The 18,233-nt window shown below is 43.2% G+C and overlaps 1 protein-coding gene across 1 annotated transcript in view; it reads right to left on the bottom strand.

Annotated features, from left to right (window-relative positions):
* Nucleotides 1–18,233, bottom strand: part of LOC311231592 (solute carrier family 22 member 6-like) — a gene marked incomplete at both ends in the record, with an annotated part of 35,297 nt that overhangs the window by 11,332 nt on the left and 5,732 nt on the right. Inside the window, 7 exons of the mRNA XM_084318220.1 lie at nucleotides 12,575–12,740; nucleotides 13,876–13,984; nucleotides 14,702–14,916; nucleotides 15,127–15,230; nucleotides 15,317–15,440; nucleotides 15,600–15,768; nucleotides 16,101–16,255. Of these exons, the coding sequence (XP_084174346.1) occupies nucleotides 12,575–12,740; nucleotides 13,876–13,984; nucleotides 14,702–14,916; nucleotides 15,127–15,230; nucleotides 15,317–15,440; nucleotides 15,600–15,768; nucleotides 16,101–16,255 (1,042 nt within the window). The remainder of the gene's footprint in view (nucleotides 1–12,574; nucleotides 12,741–13,875; nucleotides 13,985–14,701; nucleotides 14,917–15,126; nucleotides 15,231–15,316; nucleotides 15,441–15,599; nucleotides 15,769–16,100; nucleotides 16,256–18,233) is intronic.

Genomic DNA, 18,233 nt, shown 5'->3' with positions numbered 1-18,233 from the left:
CCTGCTGCGGTTCTTATGGAGAGAGAGGATCGGGGATGAGCAACCATCCATCTACCAATGGGAGGTCCTCCCTTTCGGAACCACATGCAGCCCATGCTGTGCTACGTTCGCACTGCAAAAACATGTCGCAGAGGACCCAGCAGCTGACGAGGAGGTCCGACAAAGTGTAGAGAGGAGTTTCTATGTGGACAACTGTCTGCAAAGCGTCTCGACGCCAGAAGAGGCCGAGGCCCTCCTACTCAAGCTCCGCGCCTCCCTGATCAAAGGCGGCTTTGATCTCCGGCAGTGGGCCAGCAGCGACCCTCAAGTACTGCGCAGCCTCTCCCCAGAGAACAAGGCAGCAAGCAGCGAGACCTGGATGGCGACCATCCCAGGTGAAGCCCAAGAAATGACATTAGGACTAGACTGGCGCTTCAAAACAGACTCGCTCCATTACAGACACACACCCCTGACCAAGGAGCAGGGAAGGTCGATTTCACTACCGACCACCAGACGGAGCGTATACAGAACACTCGCCAGACAATATGACCCATTGGGATGTATCTTACCTTACACCACCAGGGCAAAAATGATTGTGCGAGAGCTGTGGGACAAGGACCAGGGCTGGGACGACCCCATACCCGACCACCTTGCTTCCACATGGAGAGAGTGGGAAAAGGAACTCAACTCGCTCCCAGGTGTCAACATACGCCGCAGCTACTTCCCACCCACAGTGCGGCTGGAGACGTGCCAGATGGACCTGCACGTCTTCAGCGATGCCTCAGAAGTAGCCTACGGCTCGGTGGCTTACTTGCGGGCCCGAGAGGAGGGAGGAGAAATACATACCGCCTTCATCCTGGCTCGTTCAAGGATAGCCCCCCGCAAGCAACAATCGATCCCGCGTCTAGAGCTCTGCGCAGCCCTAGTAGGAGCGCAACTCGCCACGTTAATCCAACGTGAACTCACCATCCCGGTGCAAAGAACAATCCTGTGGTCAGACTCCATGACCGTACTCACATGGATCCAGTCCGATTCGTGTAGATACAAGGTCTTCGTGGGAGTCAGAATCACAGAGATCCAAGATTTAACAGAATCAGCATGCTGGAGGTATGTGGATACAAAACAGAACCCAGCAGATGTCATCACACGAGGGATGTCCCTAGATGACCTCACACGTCACAATATCTACAGTGACGGTCCCGAGTTCCTCAAGCTCCCGGAAGAAGAGTGGCCTAACCCCACCCCACGGGAGGCTAGTCAAGAGGAAGCAGAGATGAAGAAATCTATGTTCTGTGGGTTGACGCACACACCAGTCCCCAACCACCCTAACATAGACGACTGCCCCACCCTTGAGAGTGCGCAGTTAAAGACATTCCTGTGGCACCACCCTGAGGTTCCCTCCACTACTGACATTAATGCAGTTAATTACGAAGAAGCAGAACTCCTTCTGCTACAACGAGCCCAAAGAGACTCGTTCCCCGACGAGCTAGACTGTCTGCAGGGATCAAAGCCAGTCCCGTCAGACAGCAGACTGCTCCACCTGGCCCCTGAGCGCGACGCCCATGATCTCATCAGAGTGGGTGGTCGTCTGAGAAGGGCCCCGGACTTAACGGATGACGTCAAGTTCCCTATAGTTCTCAACAGCCGACACAAGGTCACAGAGCTCATCATAAAGAAATACGACGAGGATGTGCACCACGCTGGGGCAGAGAGAGTCTTCGCTGAGATCAGACGTCGCTATTGGATACTGCAAGGAAGAGAAGCAGTACGGCGCTTCCAGCGGACCTGTCTAGACTGTCGCAAGTGGCGAGCACAGCCCAGTATACCCAGGATGGCTGACCTACCTCCCTGTCGCCTCCGACTTGGCGACAAGCCCTTTCACTCCACCGGTATGGACTGCTTCGGCCCGCTGTATGTGAAGAAAGGAAGAGGGACGGAGAAGAGGTGGGGTATTGTATTCAAATGCATGACCACCCGAGCGATACACATAGAACTCCTTCCAACCATGAGTACGGACTCATTCCTTATGGCCTTCCGGAGATTCACAGCGTGGAAAGGAAAACCGTCTATATTACTGTCTGATCACGGGACAAACTTCAAAGGCGGAGAAAGAGAGCTGAGAGAGAGCTTCCAAGCTATGGGCCCAGAACTTAAGACCCACCTCGCTCCCTCTCAGATTGACTTCCAGTTTAACCCCCCGAACGCCCCTCATTTCGGGGGAACCTGGGAACGAGAAGTACGTTCAATAAAGACAGCCCTGTACGCCGTGCTTGGGGCCCAGACCGTGGCTGAAGAAGTCCTCACGACAGTCCTCACAGAGATCGAGGGAGTATTGAACTCAAAGCCCCTCGGTTACGTCTCAAGTGATGTAGCAGATGTCGACCCAGTCACCCCCAACACTCTCTTGATGGGGCGGCTGGACCCCGCGCTCCCACAGACGGTGTACAGACCTGAGGAAGCGAACGGCCGAAGAATGTGGAGGTACAGTCAAGTATTGGCTGACAAGTTTTGGAACAGTTTCCTCCTCCACTATCTACCGTCTCTACAGACCCGCCAGAAATGGGTAAAAGAAAGAGACAATTTGACGGAGGGCACAGTCGTCATGATCATAGACCAGTCACTACCCCGAGCTATGTGGCCGGCCGGCCGCGTAAGCAAAGTGATCACTGGTGCCGACGGAAAGGTCAGAGCGGCAGAAGTTCTCGTCCAGGGACGGACATACACCCGACCCGTGGCGAGGCTGATAGAGTTGCCAAGGCTCCCTGACTCCCTTGATGACGACCATGACCCACTGACTTTGTGAATTGCCCTACTCCCCACAACGGACATTGAGTAGTGGACAAGACGGTTAATCTGTCTCTGCTTATCTAATTAGGTGCGGACTAATTAGGAGGCGGCTGTTACAAAGGGTCAGATTAAACCGAATATATATATTTATTACTTGAGATACCTTGTATAATATTTGTATATCGTCTGATATCCCTTGTATATTCTTTGTATATATACACGGAATATCCCTTTACCTAGGTACAAGCCAGACCATAATATTCGTTCTCCTATTGGACAGCGACCCCTAGGCGCCAAAGGCCATACCCCCAATGGCAAGTTCAAAGCCACCGCCAAGGCATGTCTCAACATGTCCAGGTTTGCGCAGTAATACGAGACAGAACTGAGGTTGGCACTAGATTATTCACCTTACGTATAAATACGTCGCAGGTGGATACAGCAGTAGTCTTATCCTAAAAGTTGAAGCCTTCACCACGATACAACGTGCCGTCAAGTGGGCCTCTTTGCCCCTGAATAGAGCCTTGAGAACCGCGTGCGAATAGATAGCTAAAGTGTCAGAGTTTAACGCTGTATCGTCGAGTTCGACTTATTCTATTGTGAAGTAATAGTCTATTATTTATAGTGTATCGTGCGGCTACCGTTCTCCGTGACCATCATTACCACCGGTTCGTCGTACTTCTAGCTAGTGCACTTATCCAGGCTGGGCGGCCTAAACGCGCGCCACCACCCGAGGAGTCCTAGACGAGAACCGTTGGATATGTACACCGGAGAACCTACACCGGCGAATGCAGAGCCTTTTCCGGCTGGATTATATTGCTTTGGTACTGTGGCTGCTGGAGCAGAGAACCGTCTACCCCACTGCTGTGTGGGATCTACCCTGTGAGGAGCACCATCGAGCCCACCTCTAGGACCACAGAGGCTGGCTAGCTTTCATCCATGCTGTCGTGCATACTGGAGTATAGCTGTTGCTTTGTCTACGGACCAAGGGAGTATTGCACTGGCTCCTGTACCTGGAGCCTCGTTATTCCGCGTTGATCCAGACTTTGCTCCCGAACATTCCTCTACCCTGCTGGCTTACAACCGGAGGGAACCCCCTAGTGTCTCCAGCCGACTACGAGTGTGCCTTATGTAATTCTTATGCTACAGGTGGCGTCAGTTATACCCATCTTACTATTCTCATGGACTTACGCTCTTGACCTACTTAAGTGTTCTTCGCCTTACAAGCGCAATCATAATTCTCAATCTGTAACCTACCGTTGCTGCTCTAATAATAAATACCTCTAACTAGAACTTTCTTTGTCATTGCCGTATTATTGTGTGGGTGTTCACCAGATATACCATGTACTGTATGGCCAGTAATTAAAGTACATAACTAAGTAGTGGTTTAATGATACCATACTCTCAATACAGTCAGGGAATTGTACCCCTCAGTTACAACAAGACTATTATCCCATATACTCTACAGTGCCATTGCTATATATAGACATACTGTAGAACAAAATTGCAACTATTATACTGAGGAACAACTAAACATAAAACCACCTGGAAATGATATATCAATGATACACTTCAACAGTAGAAGTATGTATACTAATTACGGGAAAATCAGGGATTATCTAAAGAAACATAAAAAACCCTTCAACATTGTTGCTGTTTCTGAGACATGGTTTGACCCTGACAGGTGCATCAACTTTCCTCTTCAAGGATATGAGTTAAATTATAGGAGCAGGCCGCAGGGGAAAGAAAATAGGGGGTGGAGTTGCCCTGTACGTGGACAACAACCTCAAATATAAGGTGGTAGAAAATATGTCTATTGTTATTGATAATGTGCTAGAATTACTGTTGAGATATGTAGAGAAAAACATAAAAATATAATTGTCAGCTGCATCTACAGAGCTCCTGGGACTGATATTGACACATTCACAAAAACTATGGAAAATTTGTTCTCCAAATCCCAACAGAAAGTAATTTTTGTTTGTGGCGACTATAATAAAAATGTATTCAACCCATACAAGCATAAATCTATAGATACATTTATTGATATGTATAGCTTTAATCTATATCCTCTAATAACCAGACCTACTAGAATCACTACAAACTCAGCAACTCTAATTGATAAGATATATACAAATGAATGTGGAAATAACATAGAGAGGGGGGTAGTGACAGATATTGCAGATCATCTGCCAATATTTGCAATATAGAATAGAATAGAATAGACTTTTAATTGTCATTGCACAGTATACAACGAAATTTCAGGGGAGCTCCCACAGACCGTAGTACAATATATATACATGAAACACATAACACTGTACATATAACAGAATATTTTAAATAATAAAGTGCATGATGAGCAGTAACATAGTGGTTTATCAAGTCCAGGTAGTTTCAAGTTTCTTTAATAGTTGTCATACAGAAGTACAGAATACTTTCATACAAAATGCTTCTTACTGTTACACTCCAGAGACTGTGCTAGACAAGATAGTATCAAATAACATAGTATAGCATGTAATTTAGAAGTAGAAAATGAGGTCACAGTGTTCAGTATAGACATATGTACAATGTTCAAGTTCAAGTTCTTTAATAGTTGTCATACAGAAGTACAGAATACTTTCATACAAAATGCTTCTTACTGTTACGCTCCAGAGACTGTGCTAGACAAGATAGTATCAAATAACATAATAACATAATATAGCATGAATTTAGAAGAAGAAAATGAGGTCACAGTGTTCGGTATAGACATATGTACAATGTTCTGAGTTACCATATAATATACAATACACAATACTATGCAGTGTACTAATGTACAGTACTATCTAGTGCAAAGCAGAAATGGGATGAGGTACAATTTTAGGTACAATTTACAGTAAGGTGTACGAGTTGTAGTGCAATCCTTCATCCATAAATATAAAGTGTGGGGAGTGGGTGCTACAGTGTGTTTGTTTAAAGTGGGTGTGTGCTATAAAGTGTGTGGAGTGGGTGCTACAGTGTGTTTGTTTAAAGTGAGTGTGTGCGTGTGGATGTGTGTGCTATGTGCGTTTGGTGGTTGTTGTTGTGTAGTGTTCATTCATTGTTCGTTTAGCAGCCTGATGGCCTGGGGATAGAAGCTACTTCTGAGTCTTTCTGTGCTCGCCTTGAGACTCCGGTATCGCTTGCCTGACCGCAGCAGTTCAAAGAGGCAGTTGTTCGGGTGACTGGAGTCTTTAATGATTCTCTTAGCCTTGCCCTTGCAACGCTTGTAGTAAATGTTCTGGAGGGTGGGGAGCCCCCCTCCAATTGTGCGTTCGGCTGAACGTGTCACTCTTTGTAGTCTGCTTCGGTCTTTTGCAGTGCTATTCCCAAACCAGGAGGTGATGTTGCCGGTCAAGATGCTCTCTATTGTACATGAGTAGAAGTTCTTAAGGATCTTCTGGCTGACTTGGAACTTCCTTAGGCGCCTGAGGAAGTAGAGGCGTTGTCGTGCCTTCTTCACCACACTGTTAATGTGTGTGGTCCATGTCAAGTCCTCGGATATGTAGGCTCCGAGGTACTTGAAGCTGTTGACTCTCTCAACCGGTGCCCCGTCGATGCTGAGGGGGCTGTAGTCCTTGACCCCCGACCTCCTGAAGTCCACAATCATCTCCTTTGTTTTGCTGACGTTCAGGGAGAGGCTGTTTTCCTGGCACCATCCCGCCAGGACCTTGACCTCTTCCAGGTAGGCCCTCTCGTCGTTGGCAGAGATCAGGCCCACCACCACTGTGTCGTCAGCAAATTTGACGATTGTATTGCTACTCCGCTGAGCCACACAGTCGTGTGTGTACAGGGAGTAGAGGAGGGGACTCAGAACACAGCCCTGGGGGGCCCCTATGTTGAGGGTGATGGATGAGGAGGTGCAGTTGCCTGCTCTCACCACCTGGGGTCTGCCAGTCAGGAAGTCCAAGACCCACTGGCAGAGGTCATAGCCTGAGCTTGGCTATGAGTATGGAGGGGACTATGGTATTGAATGCCGAGCTGTAGTCGATGAATAGCATTCTCACATAGTTCCCCTGCCTCTTGTCCAGGTGTGATGCTGCTGTGTGCAGCACATGGGATATGGCGTCCTCCGTGGACCTGTTGGGGCGGTATGCAAATTGCAGGGGGTCCATGTTGATGGGGAGGGAGGAGCAGATGTAGCCCTTTACTAGCTTCTCAAAGCACTTCATGGCTATGGAGGTGAGAGCTACAGGGCGGTAGTCGTTGAGGCAAGCAGGCTTGGATTTTTTGGGTACAGGGATAATAGTGGACTTCTTCAGGCAGGTGGGGATGACAGCCTGTTCTAAGGACAGGTTAAATATGTCAGTGAATACTGGGGCCAGTTGGTCGGCACAGACTTTTAGGACGCGGCCGGGGATGCCGTCCGGACCTGCTGCCTTCCTGATATTCACTTTTTTAAAGGTCCGCCTCACCTCATGCTCTGTTACCCTGAACACTGCGCCTCCATCAGCAGCCGACCCCCCCCCCCCCCCCCATTGCCGAGGCTTGTGAGCTGGTGTTGTTATTACCAGCATCAAACCTCGCATAGAAGGTATTGAGGTCGTTTGCTAAGGAGATGTCACTGTTCAGTTTGAGGGAGGCGCCTTTGTAGTCTGTCATCGTTTTGAGCCCCTGCCACATAGCTCTAGAGTCAGCTTGTTCAAACTGGAGTTCAATTTTATCCCTGTAGCGCCGTTTGGCCTCTGACACTGTCCTCCTTACGTTGTGTCGCGCCACCTTGTGGTCATTCATGTTGCCTGCCACTAGGCCGTCATTGTATGCTTTGGTGCGCTCTCTCAGAGCTTCACGGACGGATTTGTCTACCCAGGGTTTTTGATTTGGGTAAACTTTCATTTTGGTAGTGGGGATTGTTTCTTTCACCCTAGTACAAACATAGTCCAGCACTGTCTCCGTGTAGGCATTAATGTTATCTGTGTCGCGGAACACAATCCAGTCTGTGTGGTGAAACACTGACCGGATCGTCTCTTCTGACGTCAGATCCCATTTCTGCACCTCTCGCGAGACTACGGGAGTACTTTTAATTCTCTGTTTGTACTTTGGTGAAAGAAAAATTGAGGCGTGATCTGATTTACCAAAGCCACTATCAGAATGAGCCTTGTAGCCACCTTTAAATTGCGTGTAACAGTGATCTAGGATGTTACCGCCTCTGGTGTTGCAAGTCACATGCTGATAGAAGTCAGGCAATACCTTTCTCAGATTGGCGCTATTGAAATCTCCCAGTACTAAAATGGCGGCGTTAACGTTAGCCACTTGTATTCTATTTACCTCGTCGTGTAGTCTGGAGAGCGCAACCTTGTTGCTGGCTTGCGGTGGAATATACACTCCGATCAGGACGATCGCCGTTAACTCCCTCGGGAGGAAGAAAGGACGACACTTGATGGTTATATATTCCAGTTCTGGGGAGCAGTGGTTGGATAATTCCTTCACGTTCGTTGGATCACTCCAATTTTTGTTAAACATGAAGGCAATACCTCCTCCACGTTGTTTACCGGACTCTGATGACCGATCCTTGCGATGGATAAAGAAGTGATCCGCTGGTTGAATTGCGTGATCTGGAACCTCCGGTGTGAGCCATGTTTCGGTGAAGCAAAGGACATTGCAGTCCCTAACGTCTCTTTGATATTGAATCCTTGCTCGGATGTCATCCAGTTTATTGTCTATTGATTGTACATTGGCTAGCAATATACTGGGCAGTGGTGTACGGTGGCGTCTGGATCTCAGCCTGTTACGGATCCCAGCCCTCTTTCCTCGTTGTCTTTTCCTGGGCTCTGGGAACAAAGGGTCTGGTCCTAATCTCCGGAGAATTTCTTCAGGCCATTGATGCGGTTCGGAAAGCTGATCCAGCGAGTAATCCAGTTGGTAAGTTTCCCGTAATCCAATGTCTATGAGTGACTGACGGTCATATACATTAAATGCACCAACAGTTGGTACGCACAAAACTCTAAAAACTATAAATATTAACTAAAGTAAACACAGTCTCGACGGAGCGAACAGAGAGGCAGCCGGTCGGAGCGGCGCCATCATCATGTTCGATGCAGAATAGACGTAACTGAGTTACCATATAATATACAATACTATGCAGTGTACTAATGTACAATACTATATAGTGCAAAGCAGAAATGGGATGAGGTACAATTTAGGTACAATTTACAGTAAGGTGTACGAGTTGTAGTGCAATCCTTTGTAGGAATGCAGGTAATAATAGTGAAAACGGAGTCGTGTTCCGATGCAATACTATTTTAATACGCACTCTACTGTCGCACCACAACACTGCCATTCATCTTTCATTCGTCTCACTTTAACTACGTCATCCCCCGCTAAGGATCACGGGAGATGTAGTAAACACCACCTAAGGCTAGGATGCCGTGAATTATGTCCCAGTAGCCACTACACATAGTAAACACCACCTAAGGCTAGGATGCCGTGAATTATGTCCCAGTAGCCACTACACCTTCATCAATAAATATAAAGTGTGGGGAGTGGGTGCTACAGTGTGTTTGTTTAAAGTGAGTGTGTGCTATAAAGTGTGTGGAGTGGGTGCTACAGTGTGTTTGTTTAAAGTGAGTGTGTGCGTGTGGATGTGTGTGCTATGTGTGTTTGATGGTTGTTGTTGTGTAGTGTTCATTGTTCGTTTAGCAGCCTGATGGCCTGGGGATAGAAGCTTCTTCTGAGTCTTTCTGTGCTCGCCTTGAGACTCCGGTATCGCTTGCCTGACCGCAGCAGTTCAAAGAGGCAGTTGTTCGGGTGACTGGAGTCTTTAATGATTCTCTTAGCCTTGCCCCTGCACCGCTTGTTGTAAATGTTCTGGAGGGTGGGGAGCCCCCCTCCAATTGTGCGTTCGGCTGGTAAGTGCATGGTGCATGTGAGGGGACAGTCAATGAGCGTTTAACAGTCTGACTGCTTGGGGGAAAAAGCTGTTCATAAGTCTTGAACTCTTTGCATGTATGGACCGGTATCTCCTCCCTGAGGGAAGGAGCTGAAAGAGGTGATGTGCTGGGTGAGACTGGTCCTTGATAATACACTTGGAGCGGTGGAGGTAGCGGGAGGTGAAGACGGAGGTGATGTTTGGTAGAGGAGTCCCGACGATCCTGCCTGCCGCCTTCACCACCCTCTGTAGAGCCTCTTGCTCTGCCTTTGTGCAGCTGGAGAACCACAGACACACCACATAACATAACATTTATGAGAATAAAAAGATAGCAGCTATACCTAGATACAAACGACTAATAACAGAGACCACTGCATCCCTAAGGCAGGATCTGTTGGCTAAAAACTGGAACATATACAATGAAGATACTAATATAGCATATAATAGATTTATTAGTATATTTGGGGAACTACCGGTATATGACAAAAACTGCCCTATTCAGAGATGTAAAGAAAAGAAAACTGAGACAAAGAAACCGTGGATTACGCATAAATAAATAAATGCCTGTAACAAAAATAACACACTATACAAGGAATACGAATACCTAAGACATAGAACTATAGATACTGAAAGTAAATATAAAAGATATAAAAACAAATTAATTCACATGATTAGAGCTAGTAAAAAATATTATTATAATAACTTATTAGAAAACCATAAAAATAATATAAAGGGATTATGGAGAATTTTGAACAGAATTATAAAAAAAGGATCATTGTCCACAGATTACCCGCAATTAATGCTTCATTGACAACGGCAAAACAATAACCAATCTAAATGAAATAGCTAATGGTTTCAATGACTTCTTTGTTAATATAGGACCCACACTGGCAAATGAAATTATAACAGCAGATACAGAGGAAAATGTGCCAGCCGATGAGTGGGGTTTCTGTAACCCTGTTCTTGAGAGCTGTGGAGGAACAGGAAGTTATGGAAACTGTTAGCAAATGCAAAAACAAGACATCTACTGACTGTAATGACCTAAGCATGTCACTTGTTAAAAAAACAATGGATACCATAGTAAAACCGTTTACCTTCATATGCAATTTGTCATTCAGGAATGGTGTATTCCCAAATAAAATGAAAAAGGCAAAGGTCATCACAGTCTACAAAGCAGGCAATAAACAACACTTCACAAACTATACAGACCAATTTCTTTGCTCTCACAGTTCTCAAAAGTACTAGAGAAATTATTTGTGGACAGGTTGGATCACTTTATAGAAAATAATAACTTACTAACTGAGAACCAATACGGTTTTAGAGCCAACAGATCGCCCTCAATGGCATTGATTGAATTAACTGAAGAAATAATAACAAACATAGATACAAAGTTGTACACAGTTGGAGTCTTTGTAGACTTAAATAAGGCATTTGACACAATAGATCACAAAATCCTTATAAGGAAAATGGTTAAATATGGCTTCAGAGGGGTTGTGTCAGATTGGCTTGAAAGCTACATAAAAAACAGAGAACAAATTGTACAATTTGGAGATTGCAAATCTAGATGTATGAAAATAATGTGGAGTCCCTCAAGGCTCGGTTCTGGGACCCAAACTGTTTAATTTATATATTAATGATTTGTGCTCGGTGTCAAATGTATTGAAGTGTGTACTATTTGCTGATGACACTAACATGTTCTGTACAGGGGAGGACATCCAGCAGCTGATGACGGTCTTAACAATAGAAATGAATAAATACAAACTATGGTTTGATATAAATAAATTATCTTTAAATCTAAATAAAACTAAATGTATGGTGTTTGGAAACCGCCAGATAAAAACAGACATTCAGTTGACAATAGATAATAATAGAATAGAAAGAGTATATGAAAATAAATTCCTGGGAGTGATTTTAGACCATAAACTCTGCTGGAAACCCCATATAGAATATGTGAGGGCTAAGATGGCAAAGAGCATCTCAATTATTAGTAAGGTGAGACATGTACTCAATCCCAACTCATTGCACTCTGTACTGTGCAAGGATCTTGCCTTACCTGCATTACTGCACAGAGGTATGGGGTAACACATACAAAACAACCATAAATACATTGACTATCCTACAAAAAAGAGTAATAAACAATGCAGGATATCGGGACCACACCCACACACTGTTTCTACAATCACACATTTTGAAGTTCATTGATATGGTAAACTTTAAAACTCTGCAAGTTAAGTACAAAGCAAGAAATAATCAATTACCGGTAAATGTAAGAAGCACATTTCTGGATAAAGAGGGGGGATACAACCTCAGATGAAACCTGTGATGAAAACCAACCTGAAAATAATGTGTGTCTCCTCTTACGGAGCCACCCTGTGGAATGGGCTACAGGATGAACTAAAATATTGTGAAAACATAAATCAATTCAAATCTAGACTAAAAAAAAATCTATTTTCTATAGGTACAGAAGGGATTGCATATAAAAAACATACATGTATACAGCACATTATATATGTGCTGTATACACTATTATGTACTATTATATATGCTATTATATACTGCAGGTATACTATACTGTAATGTGTACTGTAATGTGTACTATATGCATGTACTGAAATGTGTACTATATGTATATGTATGTATGTAAATAAAATAAATAAAAAAATTAAACGTAAGTCTTCAGGGGTATAGGGCCCAACAAGCCTAGTGCTTCTCCCTAGCCCTTTTCGGACAATTGGACAATGCTGCAATAGCAGCTGGTAAAACTTTGGTGATTTATGGAATGGACGTTGTTATGTGTCCAAAGCCCGAAATAAAAAATAACTGAACTGAACAGTCTATTAGCCATTTTATTTAGTTTTTATTTGCTAAACTAATGTTTGGGGATAGTACCTATGTTTGCTCAATGTCTTCGATGGTTTCTGGCAGGCGGACATTGGCAGTCTCTGGAAGTAAAAAGGCCAGCAGTGCAGCAGAGAAGGCCATCAGGCAGAAGATGATATTGGGAAGAGGGAACCAGACGTCATCAAGATTGCTGATGAGAGGGGTGAGGGACACCGCTAAACGGGCCAGAGCAGAGCTGCAACCCAGCCCATTTTGTCTAAAGAACAAAAAACACAATACATGCTAAAGATAGGGGATTGAAGTGCTGCTTGGGTCCCTATTGTATCAACAGGTTTTTTTGTTGTTGAAAAAGCAGGTTTACATATACAATTACATTTGGGAAGTATTCAGACCCCTTCATTTTTTCCACATTTTCTTACATTACGACTAGGGATGTCCGATATTATCGGCCTACCGATATTGGCATTAAAATGTAATATCGGAAATGATCGGTATTACGACCTTACTCTAAAATTTACAGGTATGGTATTAGACCTGTATTCAGACCCCCTTTTTTTGATGATGATGAAGTTTATTTTCGGTCTTTGTTTACAGATCAATCAAAAATACACTTGTGTGGACTTAAAAAAAATAAAAAAATCTTTCCTTCTCTTGGTTGAAAGAGACATTGAATACAAACTGGTAGGTTCTTACTCTTAACACGAAAAATGATCTCCACGGTTTTTATGTACACCATATCTACAAATTTGTATGTGCAGAACTTTACTCTAAAGGTGTTGAAGCACCCTTGGCAGCTATTACTGGAGTGTTCTTGGGTCTGAATACTTTCTGAATGCACTGTAGATGTGAGAATTCAAGTTTGAAGTCAATCAAAAATCATGAAAAAGTGATAATTGGCTCAGCACTAATGAAGGATAATAATTTATAGTAATTTTTCAAAAACTCAAAGGCTAGTCCTTACTTCCAAATAGAGAAAATTATCATTATTTATCTAAACTGTTCATCTTGGCAATGTCTTGATATTAAAGGTATAATTCACCAAAAAACTATTTATTTTTGCACATAATTTCACACACATCCAAAAAGTTTTGCACACATTCATTTGAGTTAATGACAGTAAATCAGTTTGGATATTGCCACCAGTGATGCCATCGGGGACATTGAATCCTTGTGTTGTGTTAATTGCAGCTCAATTAAACTATAAGGTAGTAAGGTAAAACTGTTTAAAGGTTTTTGGATATGTGTGAGATTATGTACAAAATAAAAATGTTATAAATTTAAATCAGCTTTGTTTCATTTTTGTTTTAAAGTACCCCTTTAACAAATCCAAACTCAGCTTAGTCGTAGTTGTTACCAAACAGCAGACATAATATTTCAGGTAATTCACACACCTCAGTACAGTGGGGTAAAGTTCCATTGTGTACAGGTAAACAACCACGAAAGAGGCTTCTGAGAATCCTTTACCCAAAACTGCAACAACTGTGCGAAACAGTGCCATCTCTGGAAAAGAGTATTATGTCATAGACAAACATTTTAATCACACCTTACATCAGATCTTGCGTTTCACAATAAATGGGGCCTCAAAGTGCAGCCCCTATTAGTGACATTTAATTTCAGAGGGCACACATGAACTAATGCGGAAGTATATGTTAACCCTTTCACTGCCACGCGACAGAAGGTTAACCCTTTACTATCACACAACCGACGGTCGCCGGCTGTCGCGTGGCAGTGAAAGAGTTAACTTTATGTGTATTGTCGCAGTGAAAGGGTTAACCGTTTGGTAGTGTGGCAGTGAAAGGGTTAACAAAACGTACAAACAAATATCATCTAAAGATTCAGTACAATGAAAATGTTGCTTTTCAATCTCGTTGAATTTTTTTAACAGAAGGTATGATAATGTGAGATTACCCAAAAGTAAAAACTTGTTGTGGTGAAAATGATGACTAAAGCCCTTTGATCACTATCCCTCTAGACATCAACAGAATCAAACAATTTCAGATATCCAATCTCACATCACACTCCTCACTGAACGTGTAATTTGGAAGCTAAGTAGAAACCATTCTGGAGGGATTTCCCTGCTCTGAGACATCAGGGGTCTGAGAATGGAGTAAGTACAAGTAGGATACATATTGTATCCCCCTGAAGTAAAGTGCTGCCGCTCATTTTAGACACACTCATTTTTATATACGTAACTTTTGTGTAATGTTTCCCACTTACCTTTAGGAATGAAGGCGGTGGAAATAACACAGAGTCCAGTCAGTGAAAGAGTGGCAACCTGATTCACCCTGCGACCTATTTTAGTCAAACTGTAATAGATGCATGCTTTAGCTGGAAGCTCTATAACACCATAGATGAACTGAGTAGTGTAGATGTCCACACCAAATCCACTGACGTTCAAGCTAATTCCATAATAGGTACCGGCGACCCCAAACCTATGATAGAGGGAGATAACAAATACTTGATCAGTGATCAACTTTATGTATTTAGGTGCATAAGGTCATATCCCTTCTACACAGAAATATATGATATATGTATATATATATACATTATATGTATGTATTATATGTATCTATACATATATATATAATTGAATATATACAATGTATTTGGTATATTGAATTGTAGAGAGGAGAAATGTTTACCACACAAAGCAAGTAATTAAAGCCAGCCTTCTCATTTTGGGGGTCCTGACAACATCAAGGTAGGAGTAGGTTCTGTTTTCATTCTCTGCGGTTTCGGACAGGTTCTGCAGGATAAAACAATTTAAAAGTCTTGCATTAGAGAACGTTGTTGAATGGCAAAGCAAACGCACAGAATTTACACATTCTTTACCTCAAGCTGTATGTCAGCCATGAACTGCTCTCTGTTGTTGACCTTGGCACATTGACTCAAGTAGAAATGAGCCTTGGTCACTTGTCCGTTAGCTATCAGCCATCTAGCAGACTCTGGGATCCACCTATGACAATGTTTGTTTTGATAAATCAAGTCAACACATTATTTAGAGACTGATGAGCAAAACAGCCCCTACATGTAGGTATAAATAAAGTGAGATCTTCATTTTCACCAGATTCCTTAATATTACTCTTGGTACAGTAGAAGGTCTTATAATCCTTACCACCAGGTAAGCACTGCCAGAACCAGCGGTGAGGTCGTCACAGCGGTCAGGTACCTCCAGTCATTCACTAAGTAGGCCACACCAGGCAGTACAGCGTTGAAGAAACTCCAGTCTGTGCCAACCAGAACACCAATGGGAGTCCGATGCTTGATGTCCACCCACTCTAAACCTGTGATAAGTAAAGCTTTTTTACATTTACATTTAGTCATTTAGCTGACGCTTTTATCCAAAGCCACTTACAAGTTCTGTACAACAGGTCAGCAGGAAGGGTACACCTCTGGTAACAATGTTCGTCAAACAGTGTTGAACTTGGGTGCTACAGTCTTGAGAGTGCATAGTAGTAAAGATATTAGCATAGTAGGTAGTAATATAGGAAAGGAAGATTATTTTGTAGCAAAGTGCATGATAGTAAATATATACTATTTAATTATTATTAGACTTATTAATTAATGAATTATGCACATCTTGAAACAGAGAGTGACAGTGTCGGATGAAACTCACAAAGAACTATGGAGATGTTACTGATCCCACTGAAGCCAAATCCAGCGAAGAACCTCATGAATGCAAACATGATGAAAGAATGTGAGAAAGCACTGGCAAATCCAAAAACCAGTGCTATCAGATAGGATACCAGAAGCATGGTTTTCCTGCCAAACCTGTAGGACAAATTAATGGGAGTTAAACATCTTGCTTTGTTACAGTACACCACTGATTAGATAGTTTAAGGGGCATGTCACGAAAAAACTATGCTGATTTATTTGATTTTGCACATAATCTCACACCCATGCCACAAGGCTATAAACTGTTTTGCACACATTCATTTAGTTTGACAGTTATTTATTAATGAGTTTGCGTATGGCTGCCAGTGATGTCATCAGAGGACCCTGCATCATTGTGTTGTGTTAATTACAGCTAAATTTTTTTTAATCCACTTTTTCTCCTCTTTCTCTATTTTTCTCCCATCCCAATTCCATTGTGTGTTGCTCGCATATGCCCCCCACTGGCCGGTTGTAGGGAGGATAGAAGCCTTGCATCACGTGTCCCCTCCGGTACACGAGGAGGCAGCCGGTCACATCTTTTCACCTGCCAGCACGGACTCTCATTGGCGAGGTGTAACGTGTGGGAGGCTCACACTACCCCCGCCATTTCCTGTCTCTGCTGTGCAGGCGTCCCCAACCGACCTGTAGGAGTCGCTGTCCACAACGTCCAGATTACCACCCATCGACTTCCACCCTCTAACTCTGCCAATTGAGTTAGTATGACGGCTGGCCGGAGTCGAACCCGGTGTCTCTTGCGTTGGTGACGAGTGCGATGTCCGCTGCGCCACCCAGCCGCCAAACTCATTCATTCTTAATAACTGTCAAACTAAATTAATGTGTGCAAAACTGTGCAGAGCCTTGGGATATGTGTGAGATAATGTGAAAAATAAATTGGCGTTGCTTTTCGGTGAAGTGCCCCTTTAAAGTGATATTTCATTTTGATTAAATTAAGTCAGAAATCCTCCCCAGCTCTTTTTTCCAATACTACTACTACTACTACTACTACTACTACTACTACTACTACTACTACTACTACTACTACTACTACTACTACTACTACTACTACTACTACTACTACTACTACTGCTGCTGCTGCTGCTGCTGCTGCTGCTGCTGCTGCTGCTGCTGCTACTACTACTACTACTACTACTACTACTACTACTACTACTACTACTACTACTACTACTACTACTACTACTACTACTACTACTACTACTACTACTACCAGTGCCGTCTGGGAGAAATGCGAGGCCCTGTGCGAGTTCCAAACGCGAGCCCCCCCCCCCCAAAGGCAAAAAAGAAATAAAAAAAATTATATAATTTTTTTAATTTTTTTATATACATACTCCTAAACAATAGCGCTGCCCGAGGCTGGGCACACAGATACAGTCAACGTATACTTAACACTTTGAGCGCCACGCCCGAGATTTCTCGGGTTTACCCCCCACTGGTTGAAGGCCCATCACGAGAATATTCGTGAGATAATTTTTAATTTTTTTTAGCGATCTGAAATCATATTTCATCAACCGAGGCGACCGTTGGAAATCCAGCTGCCCCCGGCGCTCAGATGTGAAAAAAGCGCCCCCTATCGTCTCCCAGATGGTAAATCACCCTTTTGGATTGGACTCAATGAAAATGGATGGGTAAAAAAAAATTCGAGTCCACATTTGACTTCTCACTCATGCATCCGGGGTCTACCAGCTCAAACTGGAGTATCAGAGTCGCGGGGAATAATGTGTTATACAGTATACAGTATATAGCGCTGGAAAAGCGCTATATAAAATAGATGTATTATTATTATTATTATTATTATTATTATTATTATTATTATTATTATTATTATTATTATTATTATTATTATTATTATTATTATTATTATTATTATTATTATTATTATTATTATTATTATTATTATTATTATTATCAATCAAATCAGCGATTTTTTCGAATGGGGATCAGGAATTGGATACCATCTGATCTCAGGTAAGGAATCTATGTTATCAGTATTAGGATAATCAGACCCGTTTTCACGGATATATAAGCTTTTATGTGATTATGGTGATAGGCTGTTTGACTCTGCTCGCGGTCAGAAAAT

Source organism: Notolepis coatsorum, assembly GCF_963971535.1.
Source record: "Notolepis coatsorum genome assembly, chromosome: 7".
Lineage (NCBI taxonomy): Eukaryota > Metazoa > Chordata > Actinopteri > Aulopiformes > Paralepididae > Notolepis > Notolepis coatsorum.
The sequence above is the reverse complement of the archived record's forward strand: the minus strand, read 5'-3'. Positions and strand labels throughout refer to the sequence as shown.